At 43.2% G+C, this 18,237-nt stretch overlaps 1 protein-coding gene across 1 annotated transcript; it reads left to right on the top strand.

Annotated features, from left to right (window-relative positions):
- The first annotated feature begins 15,485 nt into the window (after positions 1-15,485).
- Positions 15,486-17,492, top strand: CLEC14A (C-type lectin domain containing 14A). Its single transcript, XM_027698427.1, has one exon. It carries the CDS (start codon positions 15,486-15,488, stop codon positions 16,848-16,850), a length of 1,365 nt encoding a protein of 454 aa, XP_027554228.1. The 3' UTR covers positions 16,851-17,492.
- Positions 17,493-18,237: the final 745 nt, after the last annotated feature.

The following is an 18,237-nucleotide window of genomic DNA, read 5'->3' as shown; positions in this document are numbered from 1 at the left end:
TGCAGATGACACCAAGTTGGGAGGGAGTGTCGACCTACTGGAAGGCAGGAGGGCTCTGCAGAGGGATCTGGATAGACTGGAGAGATGGGCAAACTCCAATGGAATGAAGTTCAACAAGGCCAAGTGCCGGGTCCTGCACTTTGGCCACAACAACCCCCTGCAGCGCTACAGGCTGGGGACAGAGTGGCTGGAGAGCAGCCAGGCAGAAAGGGACTTGGGGGTGCTGATCGACAGGAGGCTGAACATGAGCCAGCAGTGTGCCCAGGTGGCCAAGAAGGCCAATGGCATCCTGGCCTGCATCAGGAACAGTGTGGCCAGCAGGAGCAGGGAAGTGATCCTTCCCCTGTACTCTGCATTGGTGAGGCCACACCTTGAGTATTGTGTTCAGCTCTGGGCCCCTCAGTTCAGGAAGGACATTGAGGTGCTGGAGCGGGTCCAGAGAAGAGCAACAAGGCTGGTGAAGGGACTTGAGCACAAGTCCTATGAGGAGAGGCTGAGGGAGCTGGGGTTGTTTAGTCTGGAGAAGAGAAGGCTTAGAGGCGACCTCATCACTCTCTTCAACTACCTGAAGGGAGGTTATAGCCAGGCGGGGGTTGGTCTCTTCTCCCGGGCAACCAACAATAGGACAAGGGGACATGGGCTCAAGCTCTGCCAGGGGAGGTTTAGGTTAGATGTTAGGAAAAAATTCTTTACAGAGAGGGTTATCAGGCATTGGAACGGCCTACCCAGAGAGGTGGTGGATTCACCATCCCTGGAGGTTTTTAAAAAGAGATTGGACATGGCCCTTAGTGCCATGATATAGTAATTGGAGTTGGATCAGGGGTTGGACTTGATGATCTTGGAGGTCTCTTCCAACCCTACCTATTCTATGATTCTATGATTCTATGATTCTATGATTTAATAAAAGTTTGCTTTAAAAGACAGGAAGATGAACCTAGAAATAAATTCTAGATTCTTGAATGTTCATAAATTTGGTTTACATTTTCATAGAGAGAGTCTGCTTCTCATTACACAAAAATCTTAGCCAATAATACTTTGACAGAATTTGAAATTGCCTGTTTTACATGTAGCAAGAGCTGTTGACCAGATACTGAATTTATAACATATTTATACTTCCAACTGGAATTTGTGGATTTTTGTCAAGATGCAAGGGAAGAGAAAATTTCTAAAGAAATCCTTTAATATATTGGGTGCTTTAATCTTCTCTGCCTTCTTTTAGTCCCACCGCATCACTGTTCCTGCTCTGATGTTAATCAGAATGACTGGGTCATCCTCTTTTGTAAACTTGCTGGATTAATTCTTTTTCAAGGTCATCTGTGAATTGACTTTAGTAAGCAATTATAAATTGGATGGTATTTTAATATTCTACCCTCTCCCTGAGCTATAATCTAGAAATGATGAGAGACAAAAAGAAACCCAGAGGAGTTTGCATTTTAGAAAGCAACATGATGAACACCATTATCCAATACCTTTATAATTTCTCCTAACCTGAACACCCTTATCTTTCCCACTGAGTTCAAAGGGAGTTGAGGGAAATTCAACATCTTCCAGAAACAGTGCTTTAGTCTTTTAGCTAATATAGCTAATATAGCTATGATCTCTGGAGAAGTCTGTTGATATTGGTACTTGATACACTTAAACTTGAGATTCAGAATTCTGTTCTATTACAAATACATCTCTATTAAGGCAACAGAACTCACTCTCTCTCTGCCTTTGATGCTGCCTTTTGAATTTTAACATTAAAAAGCAGTATTTTCCTTCACTGTATTTTTAAAAGAATTTGAAACACTTTAGGAAACTGCTTTTGGGCCATCACCCAGCAATAAAATATTGTCATAGTGTAAAAGAAGATTTTCCATTGCTTGTTTAAAAAAACTCCTATTAGATACCTGCAGAACCTTGGGTTCAAAGGGCACAGATTGTAAAGACCAGTTCAATAAGGATTGCAGATCTACTGGTTAAAGCCCTCACAAGCATTTTCTACTACATAACTGTGTTTAGACCAAACCACAACATGTGCTCTTAAGCATCTTTCAGTGTCACCATGATAAAGCAGTGATTTTCCCCTGACTGACTCTTTGGTGTGCTTTCTAAGCATAGAAAGCAAGCTACGGCTTTCTCTCTGACTCCTCGCAGACCAGCAGTACAGCTGCCTCAGGTCTCAACAGGTTTGTTAGTCACAGTCATTTTCAAGACTATGAGGAAAGGTAGAAAGCAATTCTGTTGCTTTAAGTTAAAAAAAAGAGAGAAAAAAAAGACAAAGATAAATGGAGAACATGGTTGTGATAGAATGTATTCCTCAAGGGGAATGCTAATATTTGCCCATGAGGATTCTGCTAAGGGGTTCAGACTGCGCTATGGAAAGAGGACATAACCTATCAGTACACCCAACTAACAAAAATCTAGAAGTAAAATTTTTCCCATTTACATCAGTATTTTGGGAGAGGAGTATGTTCTGTTTGGATCAGGATAGGCTTGAATCATGGTTTTGATGCGGAACTATGTAAAATTCTGGGGTTTGCTGGGCTTTTGCTCTAAGCCATAAACAGGAGATAACAGCTGCTTAGTGTTTTAATTTTGTATTCACAAGAATTGTAAACAAAGAACAAAATAAATAGCTTATACCATGAACCTTTTTTCTTGCTCTATTTATGAATGTTGATTTCCCTGCCATTCAGTCCTGCCAAGAGCTGATACACATAAAATCAAGACAATAAATGCAACTCTTGTGACCTTTCTTTATAGCTTCTTTTTGAAGGTATGTTTCAAGCAGATAATGCTGGAAATATAACTGCTTGGGGCTTTTGTGCAGAATTTATACATCATAGGTAACTACAGTGCATACTGCCCCATGATCACCAAGGCTTTAGGCATTATTAGGCAGATGACTACTGGAATGAGGATTCCTGCAGAATGAGAATTCTGCCTACACATAGGCAGGACATCCTGAGGCTATCCAAGATAAGAATTATGGCATTAGGACAATGAGGCAGAAGAGTCTTAGGCTATCATCAGTGCTCTGTACCAGTCTCTCTCCAGACTGTATAGATTAGTTTTTTTAATGTTTGTAATCTGCATATGCTCATAATCTGAAGATAACAGGAAAGTTGCCTGTTACTCCATAGAACCATATAAAACCTTTTTATCTAAAGAAAGAAATCAGGCTTAGTGTCAGGAATGCTGGAACAGTAAAGCCTTAGTAATTTCAGTAACCTATTTCTCTGTCACTGGATAACAGCCAATTTTCATTTCTGCTGTGGGTAGTAACACGACAATGTCAAATTAAAAGAGTTTTTTTAATGGATTCTTCTAAAATAGAAATGCTGTTTTCTCTTTTTGAAGGAAAAGAAATTTGATATTTCTATTTCAATGTCTTTTACAGAAACCATTAATTTATACTTTCCAACGTGCCTTAGATGGAATTTGAGCCTTTCTGAACCCAATGGCAAAATTCTACTGCTTTTAATGGGAGTAAGGATTTTCTTTTCTATGTATGCATATTTATATAGGTGTTCTTATGGGCATTCACTTGAGTAGATCACTTTAGTTCAGCCTTCAACTATTGTTTTGGTATGATCCCTGCTCATTCAGACCCTTACCCTGCTTTTCAGGTACAGAGGATTGTTATTTTAAGTGGTACAATTTACAAGCAGTGTGACCCTGTGCATTCAGACAGAGGATCTGTGCTATGTGCTTATGTGCACTAGTGATGCTCTAGAAAGCACATCCTGGAGTACAAGCTGGGGTCAAATAAGACACCTTAAGAAATATGGCACTATAGAGAAAAAATGGTACTTGGCTCCAAAATATTTGTCTTTCTCTATTCAGGCTTCAGAGTGAAGCCATTCCACCCAAGCCTGCTCACTCTTCAAATTCACTTTCTTTCATCACTAAAGCAATGAATTTTTATTCCTAGAAAGTTTAATTTTGTGCTTTTGTGCCTGACTATTTGAGGATGTATTACACACTGCACGTAGCAGTTTGACACAACCATGAGACTGCGCTCCCACTCCCTGCACAGGCAATCGTGACTAGAAGAGGAGCCATGAAAGTGAGCAGCCTGTGCCAGGCGCAGCTGTAGTCATGAACAGGTTTACTAGGAACCACTGCAATGGTCAGGAAATCTGGATGTGACAGGGTTATGGTTAGCATACATTGATTTATCCTAGCCCCCTGAGGTCATTGCTTCTGGTCAGTGGGCAAAAGGGAGGATGTGTATGGAGGATGATAATGTCTCAGGTCAACACAAGTTCAAGTTTCCTGTAAGTCCATCTGCACCAGCCTTTACCTGCAAACATACGGACCAGGACAGGCTATGCTGAGATGTGTCACGTCTCCCAGATGCTCTGGTGCTCTCCCAGCCCTGAAACCCAATTCAGTCATCCTCCTTGATATCTTCTGGCCAGAATTCTGGAGCACAGAGATAGACCCAGACTGGCAAGCTGCTCTTCTTAGGGATTTTCCTCCTGAGCAGGAGGTGCACTACTGCTGCCAACCACATAAAGGATGATTCTGAATACTCTCAATGCCTCTCTTTTCTCCCTCTCTCTCTTTACCTATTACTGGAATGACAGAACTCAAAGTGAAGACTTGACTGAGAAGGTGCATTTTCAGTCCGCTCAAGGTTTTTGCACAAGAGGTCTCTATCAGTGATGCAGCTATGTTTCCCTGGACACAGTGTAATCTGGGGGTCTGCACACATTACAGAGCAAAATAACTTTTTTTAACTTTCTAACATGATGAAGAAACCATGAATCTGTAGCAACTTGCATCATAAACTGAGTGAGTCCCAGAATATCAAGAGATATACACTCATATATTTTGTTGCCCTGTTTCTTGCCTTGTGTGAATTAGAGCTACAAGTTTCACATTGGTATTCAGGAGGTCATTTGTCACACACAGAGAAATAAATTAGAGGGAAGATTAATGGTAACAAGCATACAAGACTATTGAACAGCAGAAGCTGTTTGATCCTTTTGGGAATGAGAGGAGTTTCACAGTCCTCTGGTCCAGTTGCCATAATTCCACTATATCAGCAATGAATGTATTCAAGCACACTGCTGAACTGGCATTACATAGATACATGTAATTAACTATACTATAGACTACAGACTATACGAGTCTAAACTTGAAGTCTAAAGCTTAAGGTCTATATAAAGCCTACTTTTTAAGGAAGGGTGTTTCATGTAACATTTGCTGACCCAGAAAGAAAGCAATTTAAATTATTGAAGGATTCCTTAATCCTGATTAACTTATTTTCCTGAAAGAAACTGAAAATCCAGTTGCTCTTACAGACTCTTCTTGTGCTTATGGGACAGTCCCTTCACATTAAAAAAAAGAAAAAAAATGAGAAAAAACCTGTGTATGTTTCATGACCAATTATAATTAAACTGGTAAGCTAATCTTTACAGTGTCAGGACAGGATAAATTCTCTCTGTAGTAACTAATATGACCAGTCTGGCAAGAGGATTCAGAGTTGGAAGCTTTATCTCGTCTGCCTCTTTCCCTTGCTTGTCTCTCACCAAAGGAGTCTGGCTAAATCCAAAACAGCAACCAAGCCCCCTTCCTGTTTCCCTGGAAATGTTATCTATTGTGAGCAGTGACTTGAAGTCACAATTGCTTGGGAATCTTTTTTTTTTTTTAAACATGATGTTGAGATTTTAGCTAAGATTAGGTATATTCATGGGGACCCCTGGTGGCCTAGTGGTTAGCATGCGGGACTCTCACCGCTGCGACCCAGGTTCGATTCCCAGTCCCCCGGGCAGATGGAGCCTGCTAGCCCTGTGAGGCCATCCATCTATGAGAAGGTCACTCTAAACAAACCTACGTCCTGAGGACCTCACTGCCATTGTCCAAGCTTGCTTGGCCCCGGCAGATGAACCTTAGGATTAAAGGGTGGGCTCAGTTCAGCGCAGGTTGTGTCTCACCTAAAAAACCCATTGCGCAGGCTGGAAAGGTAAAAGACCTTTCCCAAAATCTTCGTTCGCGAAGACTGGGCATTATAGGTATATTCATTCCCCTAAGTTTTATTACACTGACATAGAAAGTCTTTGGGAATTACTGAAGTAAGTAATTTTTTCCTTTTTTTTTTCTTTAATATTTAAATGTTGAAGAATAAAAATCCCTTTTCTTATACACTGGTGCAAAGCACAGGTAAGACTAAAACCAATACATTTAAAAGTGGATGATTCTCACTGGCTTTATAGCAGCAAACATTGCAATCTTGGTCCTGACCTAGTAAGAGACTAACAGAAAACACACTGAGGAAGAGCACTGTTTCTCTAGATATTTCTGTAAGAGTTCTTTCCTTTGGAATGCAAACTGAATGTTGTAGACAGGCCTCAATTTAGTATTGACTTCAAAGGAACAATCTCTGTCAAACGCACCATGTTCCTAGGTTGTCTGAAGATGAAGACATACTGACACCCTTTCTGTCAGGGAAGAAGGAAGCAAGAGAGCTTTGTTTAGTCCAAATCTGCACGTGTTGCTTTCCGATACATCAAAAAACTGGTATGCAGTCAGTCTCTCTAAATAAGAAAAAGAAAAAAAAAGACAGCTCAGTGATTAATATGCTTACTTGAATGTCACCTATGTATGTTCAATCCTTCTTCTGTCAGACTATGGAGCCGGGATGTGAAGCAAAAACCTGTGCCTCAGGAGAAGATCCATCAATCTTAGTTGGGTTTCTGTATCCTCTCTCTGGACAATTTTTTTTCAGTGGATATAAAATACAGAAATATCACTGCAGCAGAAGTAACTCTGCTTTGTCATGAAAAATGCCTTAACCTTCAGGCTACAGGATTTCCTTTCTCCATCCTTTTGCTGACTGCATTTTCTGCAAGGCTTTATGCATTAGGCAAACTAAGCTGATTTTATTCATCTGAGATCAAAGAATAAGAATAATACAGAAGGGACAATTCTTGTCAAGTGTAAAGTCAAGATGCACATGTGTTTAATGGGAAAAATGTAAAGTATTTTACAGGAAGAAAAATGAGTGTGTAGAGGAGGTGCCTCTAGAGTGTTAAATCATGGCATAGCAGAGGCTTTGAAGATCCATTCTTTAATTGGAAGTGGTAGCATAATGCCTAAAGTCCTTTATGGATCCATTTGGGTGTTCTCAGGGCAAAATATGAAGGACAGTCAGAAAATATATAGGGGGGAAATTCAGTGTAGAGCAAATCCATTGTCTTCAAACCTTTCTTCCATCCCTCCATGTGGGGCACAGATGCAGTCCTATGAACACGCCACCTTACTCCTATACAGTCTCCTTGTACCTGACCTCTCCTCCCAGAAGAAGTCTCTTTGGCATGCCCAGACTGCCCTGAGGGATCAGGCATAAGCAGAACATGCTCTGCCAAATAAGAACGTCTTATTTGTACCTAACACACAGTAACTATTGTTCTTGGGTTGTATATGCTTTATTCCCTATGGCATCTGCTAATATATTCTTGGTTTGATTCTTATCTTTTACTGACACACATCAGAAGCATTTCTAAACCTCTGGGTGGAGAAGGGTTTGACATTTCTAGTTCAGATCAATATCACATCATCAGGGTCAAACACTTGCAGCTCTCCTTTCTGTATTATTTATTCACATTCAACTGTCTCTCACCTTTTATTGACCTTTTCTATTCAACTAATATAAAACCAAGGCCCTTTGAACCCAAGTGCCACATGGTGCAGCTGGATTGCAGGCTATTGTCCTGGGTAATGGGCAGCTAAAGTAATGACATGCAACATGCACTGCTGGTTCGAGCCTTATCTGTGAAAACACTGCGGACTGTGAACCAACTTCCTAGGGAACTTGGCCTGTTTGTAGAGCTCATTGGTACATAAATTAAACTCCTGCAGATCCTAGGCTCTTCCCCGCATTATAGTGTATCTGATGAGCACCAAGCACAAATTACTGTGACTGTGTTTTCATACCACTTAAAAGCAGACAAAGTGTATGATGGCTGAAATCTGAAACCAGCAGAGCAGTGATGACTGTCCCTCCCTTCACAGACAATTCCTGCACTCTGACAATCTTCAAGGGCAGCCTCTGGCTGGCATCACTTTCAATGACGTCACAAAGCAAGGCCACTTTTTCACATTCTATTATTCATGGCTTGTTTTAAATATGTTTATGTGGATGTTAAGATTTTTTTTTGTTGTTGTGGGTTTTTCTTTGTTTGATTGGTTTTTTTGTCTTTAGCTAACTACTAGTTAGGGCTTTATTTTGTCATATAAAGAGAATGCATATCTTTCTCAAGGATTCCCAGAATATTTGGGGATGAAATGTTCAGATATGGGCAGAATGGGTATAGACAAACCCATTGCAAATGGGTATGCAATTTGCATATGTGCACCTTTCCTTTTACATACACATAACCACCACAGAACAGACTAATGACAGGCTCAGGTGGGAGTCAGTCTGCATAGCTCTATGATGTTCACGTATTGTCTGCAGCCCTGAGATGTTCATACCGCCAGTACAAGGAGTGTCTCTGTGCTGCTATTATATGATATAATCTAATGGAAATAATAAGTCAATCAAGCCAGAGCCTGGTACACAACCCTAATACAAAAATTAAAAACTATAATCAAAATAACAGAACCTGTTTGTGGATGAAAATGTAGATCAATAATTGTGAATGTATAATTGCTAATGTATGGAATATGTGACTGTGTTCTGAAACGAGTTTGCTTTGATGCCTTTCGCGTTGACAAACCTTAATCTTTGAAAAACAACATTCTCATATGTCATAACAGAGATATTTGTTTCATTTAAATTGTGAAAAACTGTCAGAGTTGCTAGGATTTTAACCTTCTCATGAAAGAAGTGCAGGTAAGACATATCCACTACTTAGACCATGAATCATTTCTGGAAAATAAAGTTAAGATATGAATTTAATTTTCCTATTTTAATTAGACACAGACTAGCAGCCCAGTCCTGAATATTCCACATCCTGGTGTGTGGGAAGTCCAAAGGCAGACAGTAATTTTGCTTCTTGAGCCTATTTGCATTTAAAATGGACTTCTTCCGGAGCACATAGAGAACTCCCTTGGGTTTATTTCCTGTAAAATTTCAGGCTCCTAGGTACCATTTTATGAGTATAGAGCCATTTAGGATAGAGAGGGTAAGTACTGCTGAACACACATTTAGCACACAAGTGCAAAGAACAGCACTGTTGGCCTTTTTACCATGATAAACAGAGGAAAAAAAGCCATATGCCACACAGTAAGATCCTCTTAAAATCTTCTCCCCCTTCTGTAGTATACAGATACTCTGCTTCTATTTCTTGCAAGCAAACAATGAGGAACCTTTAAAACAGACTTTCTTGAGAAGGAAATGTTTCAAGAAGGGCCATTATTTAAAAAGGGAAAGGGTGGAAATGTATCAGTAAAGTGAACTAAAGCCTTTTCAGTCTGTCTAGTCTCACAAAAAGAATGGCAATAAATGTTTCCATAGAAGGTATGTTTATCTCCCATAAACTTCCTGAAAAGAATTATTTCACTAGGCTCAGAATATTCTTCCTTCCTTTTACTTTTTTCATTTTGAATTAGCTGCTTGTGTAGACAAGCATCTGCTGCCTCTCCATCTCACAGCTGCTCTCTCTTGAATTTATTCTTACTAGTCTCTATCCCTTGCCCATTTTCAAGGAAATACTTCAAGACTTTCTCAAATGGTCAGTCTGGGCAAAAGGCCAGGAAGTGAAATCAACTCTTTACCACTAGATTTCCTTCTATTTTACTTTATTTCCTGAGGAAACTTTGCCTCATCTCAAAAAGGCTGCCAGTCCCAGAATTTTGTTGTAGAAATACAATACTGTAGGAAGTTACTAAAAATGTGGGTGTGGTTTTCTCACTTCAAATGGAAATTCATTGATTTTCAAAAATGCTTTTATTTAGGTCAAAATCTGATAAAATATTAGAAACCTCTGATATGATATGGGCAAATCTAAACTAGTCTCTCATTCGCCTCTTTTGCTTGCTTTTTTCCTAGGATAAGAGGACATCAGAACTGTACTCAACCCTATAGTTTATATTGGCTAGTGATAGCATCCCCGTGGACCAGGAAGGAAATGGCATAAAGGTGGTGTAGAACTCATTATGACAATAACGCTTTCTAAGGATGGTCTTTGAGCCACAAAGCAGCTTAAAAAGGCTGCGAGCATCCCACGGTATACAGTGGGTCTCCCTCAGCTGCCTGAAAGAATATGCCTGAAGAATCACAGGCTGTTTTTATGTGGTAACTGCCTCTTACTTTAGCTGTGGTTGTCATTTGCTCTCTGGTGACAGCCCTGCACCACCTGGGATCAGGCTGCCGTGGGGACTGCCCAGCTGTGCAGACCTGCCTGTGGTCAGCTGCACCAGCTCTCACACCAGCACGAGTGCCACACCGGGCAGTGGCAGCAGGGACATGGCCTCTCAGCCCCCTCTGCCACTCTGGTACTTCAATGGTGGTGAATGATCTTAATTCTCCTGTCTTTTCTTTAGATTTCTTCCCTATTCTCTTCTTTCTGTGTCTACTCCCTGTTTTCCTGCCTACTCATTTTATTCTGTGCTGCAGCTTTCTATTCCCTCAATCTACCCTGCATTCTCAGCCTTATTCTCTTTTTCCTCTCCTCTCCATTCCCCTTTCCTCCCCTCTCCTCTCCCTGTCCTTTCCTCTCCTACCCTTCCCTTCCCTCCCTTCCATTTCCTCCCCTCCTTGGAATCTTTCTTAACTCATTAAAGATGAATGGAATGCATAATTAGTAATGGAAACACAAACATCTAAACTGAACAGGCTTTAAGGAGAACATATGCCTATTGGGTAATGCTACAGCCACATCACAGATTTCACAAATTTCACAGAATATTCTGAGTTGGAAGGCACACACAGTTCATCTACTAAATGTCCCCCTAGCAAGTCAGGATTAGTTATATTTTATGTCCACGTCATAAACATAACAAATATACTACTGTGTTCATAACAGCAGTTAAATATTATTCCTTATTGTTAAAGAAGTCCCATAGCTATGTGATAATGTCATTGGAAACTGTTATTACAGTAGACAGGAACTTGCATGACCCCTACTGGGTTATCTTTTCCAAACTCTGTAGGTGAACCTTGTAATCTACGAAGTCCTTTTGAGAGGTGAATAATTAAATCCTTACAATCGTGCAAGTTCTTACAATAAGACAAAAATTCTTATTTTCATTTCCTGTCCTGTTACCTGGAAAAGTAACCAAAACATGCTGGATTCCAATTGGCATTTTTACTTCCTGTTGCAAGTTGTTTGTCTGAGTGCAGAGAAATTCATGCAAATCTTGTCACACTGTTGAAATGAGACATTCATTGACTTCAAGAGGATGTTATTTTTAAAATTTAGGTATTTTCTTAAAGAAGACTATAACCGTTTAGTAAGAAAATACTATTCTTTGCCTAAACACAAGTTACATGAGAAATGTAGGGCTGCCTTATTATTTGATAAACTACTTCTTACATACAGATACCAATTTCATGAAACAGTGAGGAAAGGAGGATTTAACCCATAATTTTTGAGGTACACTGTCAAATGACATCAATTCTCTCTTGTTCAAAATACATGTTTACATTCAGTTATTTAAATTACTACTCATATCTTAGCAGAACACTGAAAGATAGAGAGTAAGTTTTGACTTCACCCACAAAAAATTCAGCAGAAGGATGTCTGGATCCAGTAGACATATGGGTTGGGATGAGAGGGAAGGAGAGAGCTCGTAGGGACAGTACAGCCTGTCCACTGCCAACTGGTGTAGACTCCACAAGGCTGCAGCAAACTAAAACACTGGAGCTGTGCAAACAGGCAATGCTGGCATACTATTGATCTTTTTCCTCTCTTGCTCCCTCTCCATAGTTTCCAACCCCAAAGAAATCTGTATCATGCAACAGACGGCAATAAGTTTACCTGTACAGGCCGGGTGATAAATGGAGCTGCATCAAGAGCCCTCCTTTACACTAGCAGAAAAGAGATGCTGCAGCTGCCTTCTCCTGTTAGACACTGCATCCAGGTTTTGTGGCATGATGGGTAGACAGATCTGTTTCCAGACACTTTTCTGTATCCCCTTTGGGGTTGAGAAGTTACTGAACCATCCATTTACCTCCGAGAAGCAAAATATGGCTCTTAGTAAGACTAGGATACTGTATCTCTCTACAAGACTACTTCTAATGAAAATACACCCCCTTAGGCCCTAGCAGTAGCAAAGTATGTGCTGGTATACAGCTGACATATTTTCTGCTTAGTTACAAAAAGAATAGCTTTAATTTACCTTATAAAAATGCAAAAGGAATCCACTCTAAAAGAGAAAAGTAGTTTTATTAATTCAGTGCTTCTCTCATCACTCCTTAGTAAAAATGTACATATTATAATAAAACAGACACAATTACACAATGAAAAAAAATAACCTAATGGCTCTTAATAAAATTCCAATTAAAGCAACCAACTGTTTTTTCAAGGACTCAGATCTACACAGGAAAAAGACTAAGGAATGAGTACACCTAAATACGGCTTTTACTGCTAAGAACAGCTACATTAGGGCTCATCAATCAATCATAATATTCACATTCGTGTAATAAAGACTTCTTTATGTAGAAGTTTAGTCACCTCACAGACAGACTAGTACCGGCATTTGTGTGTAACTAATCCTCTCTTCCAAAAAATGATTTCTTCAGGCAAAGCCCCATGAAGACACTTAATGAAAGAGTGAATTCTTATTTACTTAAAAGTAAGAACTAGAAAGAACAATACAAACCAGAGTAAGAGCTGTTTTCTGGAAATCTAAAAGACCTGTTATTTTTAAAAGATTTTGTAGGACTCTCAGGGGTAGCCAGAGGAGAGAGGAGCAGGTATACAGGCAGATAAAGCAGACACAAAGCAACTGTCTCTATATCCTGCTGGTGAAAGCCTTCGGCTTTGGCACAGTGTTTTCATCTTTCTGTGCACTATGAGGTCCTCCAATGAGACTGAACTGCCCGGGGCACTGGCAGCTAGCCTGTTGTTTCTAAACTGGTTTGCCAGTTTGTTGGTTCAAATATAGCCTCAGAAATTAAAGTCATGGCCTGTGTGAAATGAGCCGGTAGTAGCCATCAATTACCCGTTGGAGAGACCATCCCAGACAGCTCAAATCATGCCCTTGTTGACAGCTGAGATGAGAAGCAAGGGAGCAAATGTTTTCAGGTACTGAGCTAAATTCTCCTCCCCAGGGACAGAGTCTTAGGTTTGAAGCATAACATGGAAATTTTGGGGCTTCTAGATTATCCCTTCTATTTATAAAGTTTAGCTTCTATTCAGCTATAATAAATGAATTCAATTTTGAAAGAGAAAACAAACTGAAACTGTAGGATTATAGTGGAATATTAGGCAAAGCCTCATAAGCATTCCCCAGCAAGATAGCAATAGTAAAGCTGTAGCACCCTCTCTTCTCTTCCAAACCTATCCGCCAGACTTGGGGAAAATGGCTCAAGATACTAAGGTACATGCAGAAGCACAGCTTTTGTACATCCTTGAGAAAACCAAAGGGCTAAAGCAATAGTTAATTTCATTTGGGTGCATTTAAAGCTAGATCCAGTGAAGAACTAGAGATCTAAATACTAGATGATATAGCTTCCTGATGCAAAATGAATTGCATCTTTCCAACTTAAAGCACAGGCAGATAGTGAGAATCTCCACATGCTGACCCACACAGGCATATGGTTCAGTGCCTCTGTCCTGATGCACTGTGGAGAAGATTCAAAGCAGGAGTGACAACTCCACTAGGCAGCAGAGCTCTGAAAACACAGCTGCTACAACACCGTAGATTTTTAGATGGGTCACTGTTACCATCTCTACATCTTGATTAAACAAAAATCTGATTTCATCTAGAAGTACACCAACAAGTTCTTAACTAAAAAGTTATGAATGTGTAAATTCAGTTTGCCTCTAAACAACTTCATCTATTTCATGTATTTCAAAATGTTGTTGCTTTGTTAACTCTTACGATTACAATTCTTGCAATAAACAGAATTTCTGTACACGTGATATCCCGTGGGGATGTAGAAACATCTAGCAAGATGTTTCCCAAAGCAAAAATTAATTAACTAATAGATGCATATTTTGAGGACAGGCTATTTGATTTTTGTATTTTTATATAAATCTGAAATATGTTTTTAAATTATCGTACCTCTCATAGAATCATATGACTGTGCAAGTTGGAAGGAATCCTGAAAGATCACCTGGTCCAACCTTCTGTGGTAAAGGGAGCCTACATGAGATTATTATCTGGCACGCTGTCCAACTGCATCTTGAAAACCTGCAGTGATGGGGACTCCATCGCACCCCTGGGAAGGTTGTTCTGGTCAATGATCATTCTTAGTGTAAAAAAATTATTTCTTATGTTGCTTTGGAGCTTCATCACAGAGTGTGTCTTTCTAATCTAATTCTTTGAGGTGTCCAGCGAACATGTGTTATATCTCGGGTAGGCCTAGAGTCTGCAATCTGTGCAGGATGGTCACAAGTTGGCTGAATGGGACTTGTTATCCACATTTATTCCCTCCAAAGAAAAATTAAATTCTTAAGCAAGGGCTGAACAGATGCAGAGCCTACAAGCATACTGGAGCAGTGAGGGCACTTTGTACAAGACTGAGTCCACCTGGAGCCTCGATCCAAGACTGCAGAACTCATGCCACAATGGACTGCAACTACTGAGGAACTCCACTTTTTTAAAAAATCCAGATCGATTCTTTATTTTCTGCTTTTTCCTCCTTTGCCTCCCCCCTTCCCCCAGGGATTCAAACACTAGAAATCTGTATTATATAACACTCACAAAACCAAAAACATTGACAGGGGTTCTTTCAAAGTAAAAGCTGGAAAAATGAAATGCACACATATGCCTGCAGTTTTGTGCCACATAAAATACTTGTGGAAGAAACTTGGATGTGCGCTGTATCTGAATGTATATGTCAGATAGCAGCATACAGAAATAACACTAAGGAGTGTAAAAATGAAATGACATGGGGACTGCATACAGAGGAGCAGCTACAGTGGATTAGTTAAACTCATTCAAGAACAACCTACTGGAAGTCATCGCTGGCACCTAATGTGGGATGCACTTAGGCAAACCTGCTGGAAAACTGCGAGCTGAATAAGTTATGTGAGTGTTAAATCACCTCGTATATGGGGAGCTAGGGGGTTGATTGCACAGCCTCACCTAACCCAGAAGCCTCCATCCTTCAAAGAAGAGATCACTGAAGCTGGACCGGTTTTCTCCTGGAAATGCTATACAAGAAGCTTGTGAGACGGGCCCGGGCATCTCGGGGACACGGGCCTGAGACGGGGCCGGTGACCTCGGTCCCAGCGCTGCGACTCTGGGCTTCGCCACTCTCCGGCCCCTCCGGCAGCGGTGCTGGCACCGTCCTCCCCCGCGGCTAGACACACGCCCACCGGGATGGGCGAACGCTTCCAGGCAGCTCAGGGAACTGCTTGTCCCCCGCCCTCCAACAGATGGAGGATGCCGAGGTCAGCCCTGGCCCCCGACACGTTTCCTCCGGCAGGCCCGGGGGAGGGCCGTGGGCGCGGGTACGGCGGCGGCCAGTCCGAGCCGGGGCCGAACGCCACCAGAGCGGCCGGGCACCCCGCGCCGCCGGCATGAGGGGGGCTAGGCCCTGGTGCCTGCTCCTGGCCGCGGCCTGCGCTCTGAGCCGGCCCCCGCCGCCGCTGCGGGCCGCGGTGCGCTGCTCGCCCGCCGGCACCTGCTTCAGTGCCCACCTCGACAACGCCTCCTACCCCGCGGCCAGCGGCGCCTGCGGCCAGCGGCAGGGCGGCCTCGCCTGGGTCAGCGGCGAGCCGGAGCTGCGCCTGCTGCTGGGGCTGTTGGCAGAGGCGGCGGCGCCCACGCTGCTCTGGGTCGGGCTGAAGAGGAACGCCTCCGCCTGCACCCACGCGGAGCATCCGCTCCGCGGCTTCACCTGGGAGGGCGTCGGAGGCGGGACGGCCCCGCAGGACGTGCCGGAGGCGCTCGGCCGCTGGGTGAAGGAGCCCGTGCGGTCTTGCCTCACTGCACGCTGCGCTGGGCTGCACCTGGCGGCGGTCCCCGAGCGCAGCCCCAGTTGGGGCTGGGAGGAGCGGGTCTGCCATCGGGAGAGCCCAGGCTACGTCTGCAAGTACCAGTACGAGGGCGCCTGCCCCGACCTCAGCCCTGCGGGCGCTCTCGACCTTGACTACCGCCTCCCTTTCGAGGAGGGGAGCCCTGGCCCTGGCTTCAGCCCGCCGGGCACTGTGCTGACCGTGGCGTGCCCCGGCGGGGAGGTGCAGCTCACGTGCCAGTCCGATCCGGGCGGTTTCGCCTGGAAGGTGGCAGAGGAGCCCCTCTGCCCCTGCCCCTTGGGCCGCCGGAGCCCCGGCAGCGAGCGGTGCGCCGAGGCCGCCGGGTGCCGCGATGCCGCCGGCGGCTTCGCCTGTGCCTGCACCCCGGGCGGGCGGGACGGAACTCTCTGCCCGGGCACGGGGGCGGCCCCCACCGCCGCAGGCGGCCCCGCGGAGTCTCCGGGTGCCGGAGCGGAGGGGCGGCATCCCTCCATCCCGACACCCCGTAGTTCCGCGGGGCTGCCTGCCGCTAGCACCGCGGCCGCCGGCGGACAGAAGACGGCTGCTCCGCTGCCCTCCTCCTCCTCCTCCTCCAACTACGTTTTCGTCCTGGTGACGGTCGCGGTGGTGGTGCTGGTCATCCTGGTCATGACCGTCCTGGGGGTGTTCAAGATCTGCTTCAACAAGAAATGCGAGGGCCGTGGGGACAAGGAGTCGCCCGAAGCTGGCAGCAAGGCGGAGGCGGGTTCCTTGGAGCCGAGCGGAGCAGCGGGCGGTGACTAGTCCCAGGCGGCCGGGGCCTCGTCCCTCGGGGCTGCCCCGAGCGGCAGCTCCCACTCCGGGCCAGCGCTCGTCTGCCCGCGTCTCTCCTGCCGCGGGGAGACGAGGGAGAGGTGCCATGGGACTTGGTTGGGCAGGACTTGCAGATTGTCAGACGCGGGGGCACTTTTTGAGGGGTTTTAAGCTTTTGGACAGTCAAGAGTTTTTGTCGGTCTGAAAGACAGTTATTTAGGCGCTGACATAAGTGAAATATAAGTACATCATCCTGGCTGACAGAACGATTGCTGCTGCAACAGTTATGGGGTTTTATCCTCTCAAAACCTCTTCGTTGAGTGCCTTACTTAGAGCAAGCATAAAGGGGACCACTTTGAGCACTTGCATCTTGTAATTTAGAAGTCACTCCTTGCCTGAGTGGTACTTGGAGGCTCTAATTTTCTTTCTAATTGCTGGAACATTTGGAGAGGTGAACTGCCATGATTTTGGATGAAACTGTGACCCATACTCTTTCATACTTGCATTCTTAAAAATGAGAGAGCATTTCTATACTTAGAAGATTATTAAATTGCTGAGGAAGTGGGAGGTTAATGAGGAGTCAATTTCATACTTCAACTAATGAAAAGAATAAAGGATGATGTAAAAGCTAAATCACCGCTCTGTTTTTTTACTTCATACAATATGACTTTTTATTGTAGCAGAGGACAAAGTTTTTCTCCTAAGGTGTGTTGGTGCAAAATTTGCTTTCTGCATGCAATATGTTGCTCCCTTACAATCAGACAAGGTGCTGACACACCACACTGTGAGAGGACTTAACGTGAGTCTAAATGCATCGTGCAAATCTCATTCTTTTTAGTCAGATATATTATTTTCCATGGTGTCCCTTGAAAGTAAGGAAAGAAATATTCACCATTTGTGCCCCTTGCTAAATGAGGTAAACACTTCCTCTATGATTTCCCTTGGGAATTCCTATAGAGGAGCTTTCATCCTGGCCACAGAACTTGCTTTCTTTGCAGTTCAGAGTGCTGATGCTCACTTATTATTATGGTGTTGTTTTTCAATTAAAGTGGTAATGCTAAATATTGATTCAAGGTTTTCTGAGTGCAGTAAGACACAACTAACTGGATCCATCCAGGTCTTTTGGTGTGCAGGGAGGGTAGCGAAATTATTATTTCATAACAGTGATTCAGTGGTCTGCAAGGGAGATTCAGTGCGGAGTTTGCTGTTTACATCCATAGGAGGAGAATAACTAAGGTCATAATGAGTACAGATAATCATAACAAGGACTGAGATAATAAAAGTGTCTGGTTATGAAATTGGATGCAACTTTCTTTTAATTCTTAACTGTAATGCCACAATCAAATGTAAATATTTTTCCAAAATGTACCAAAGATGG

This window comes from Neopelma chrysocephalum, unplaced genomic scaffold, assembly GCF_003984885.1.
Source record: "Neopelma chrysocephalum unplaced genomic scaffold, ASM398488v2 Primary Assembly neopelma1_24, whole genome shotgun sequence".
NCBI lineage: Eukaryota > Metazoa > Chordata > Aves > Passeriformes > Pipridae > Neopelma > Neopelma chrysocephalum.
This window is presented reverse-complemented; position numbering and strand designations above follow the sequence as displayed.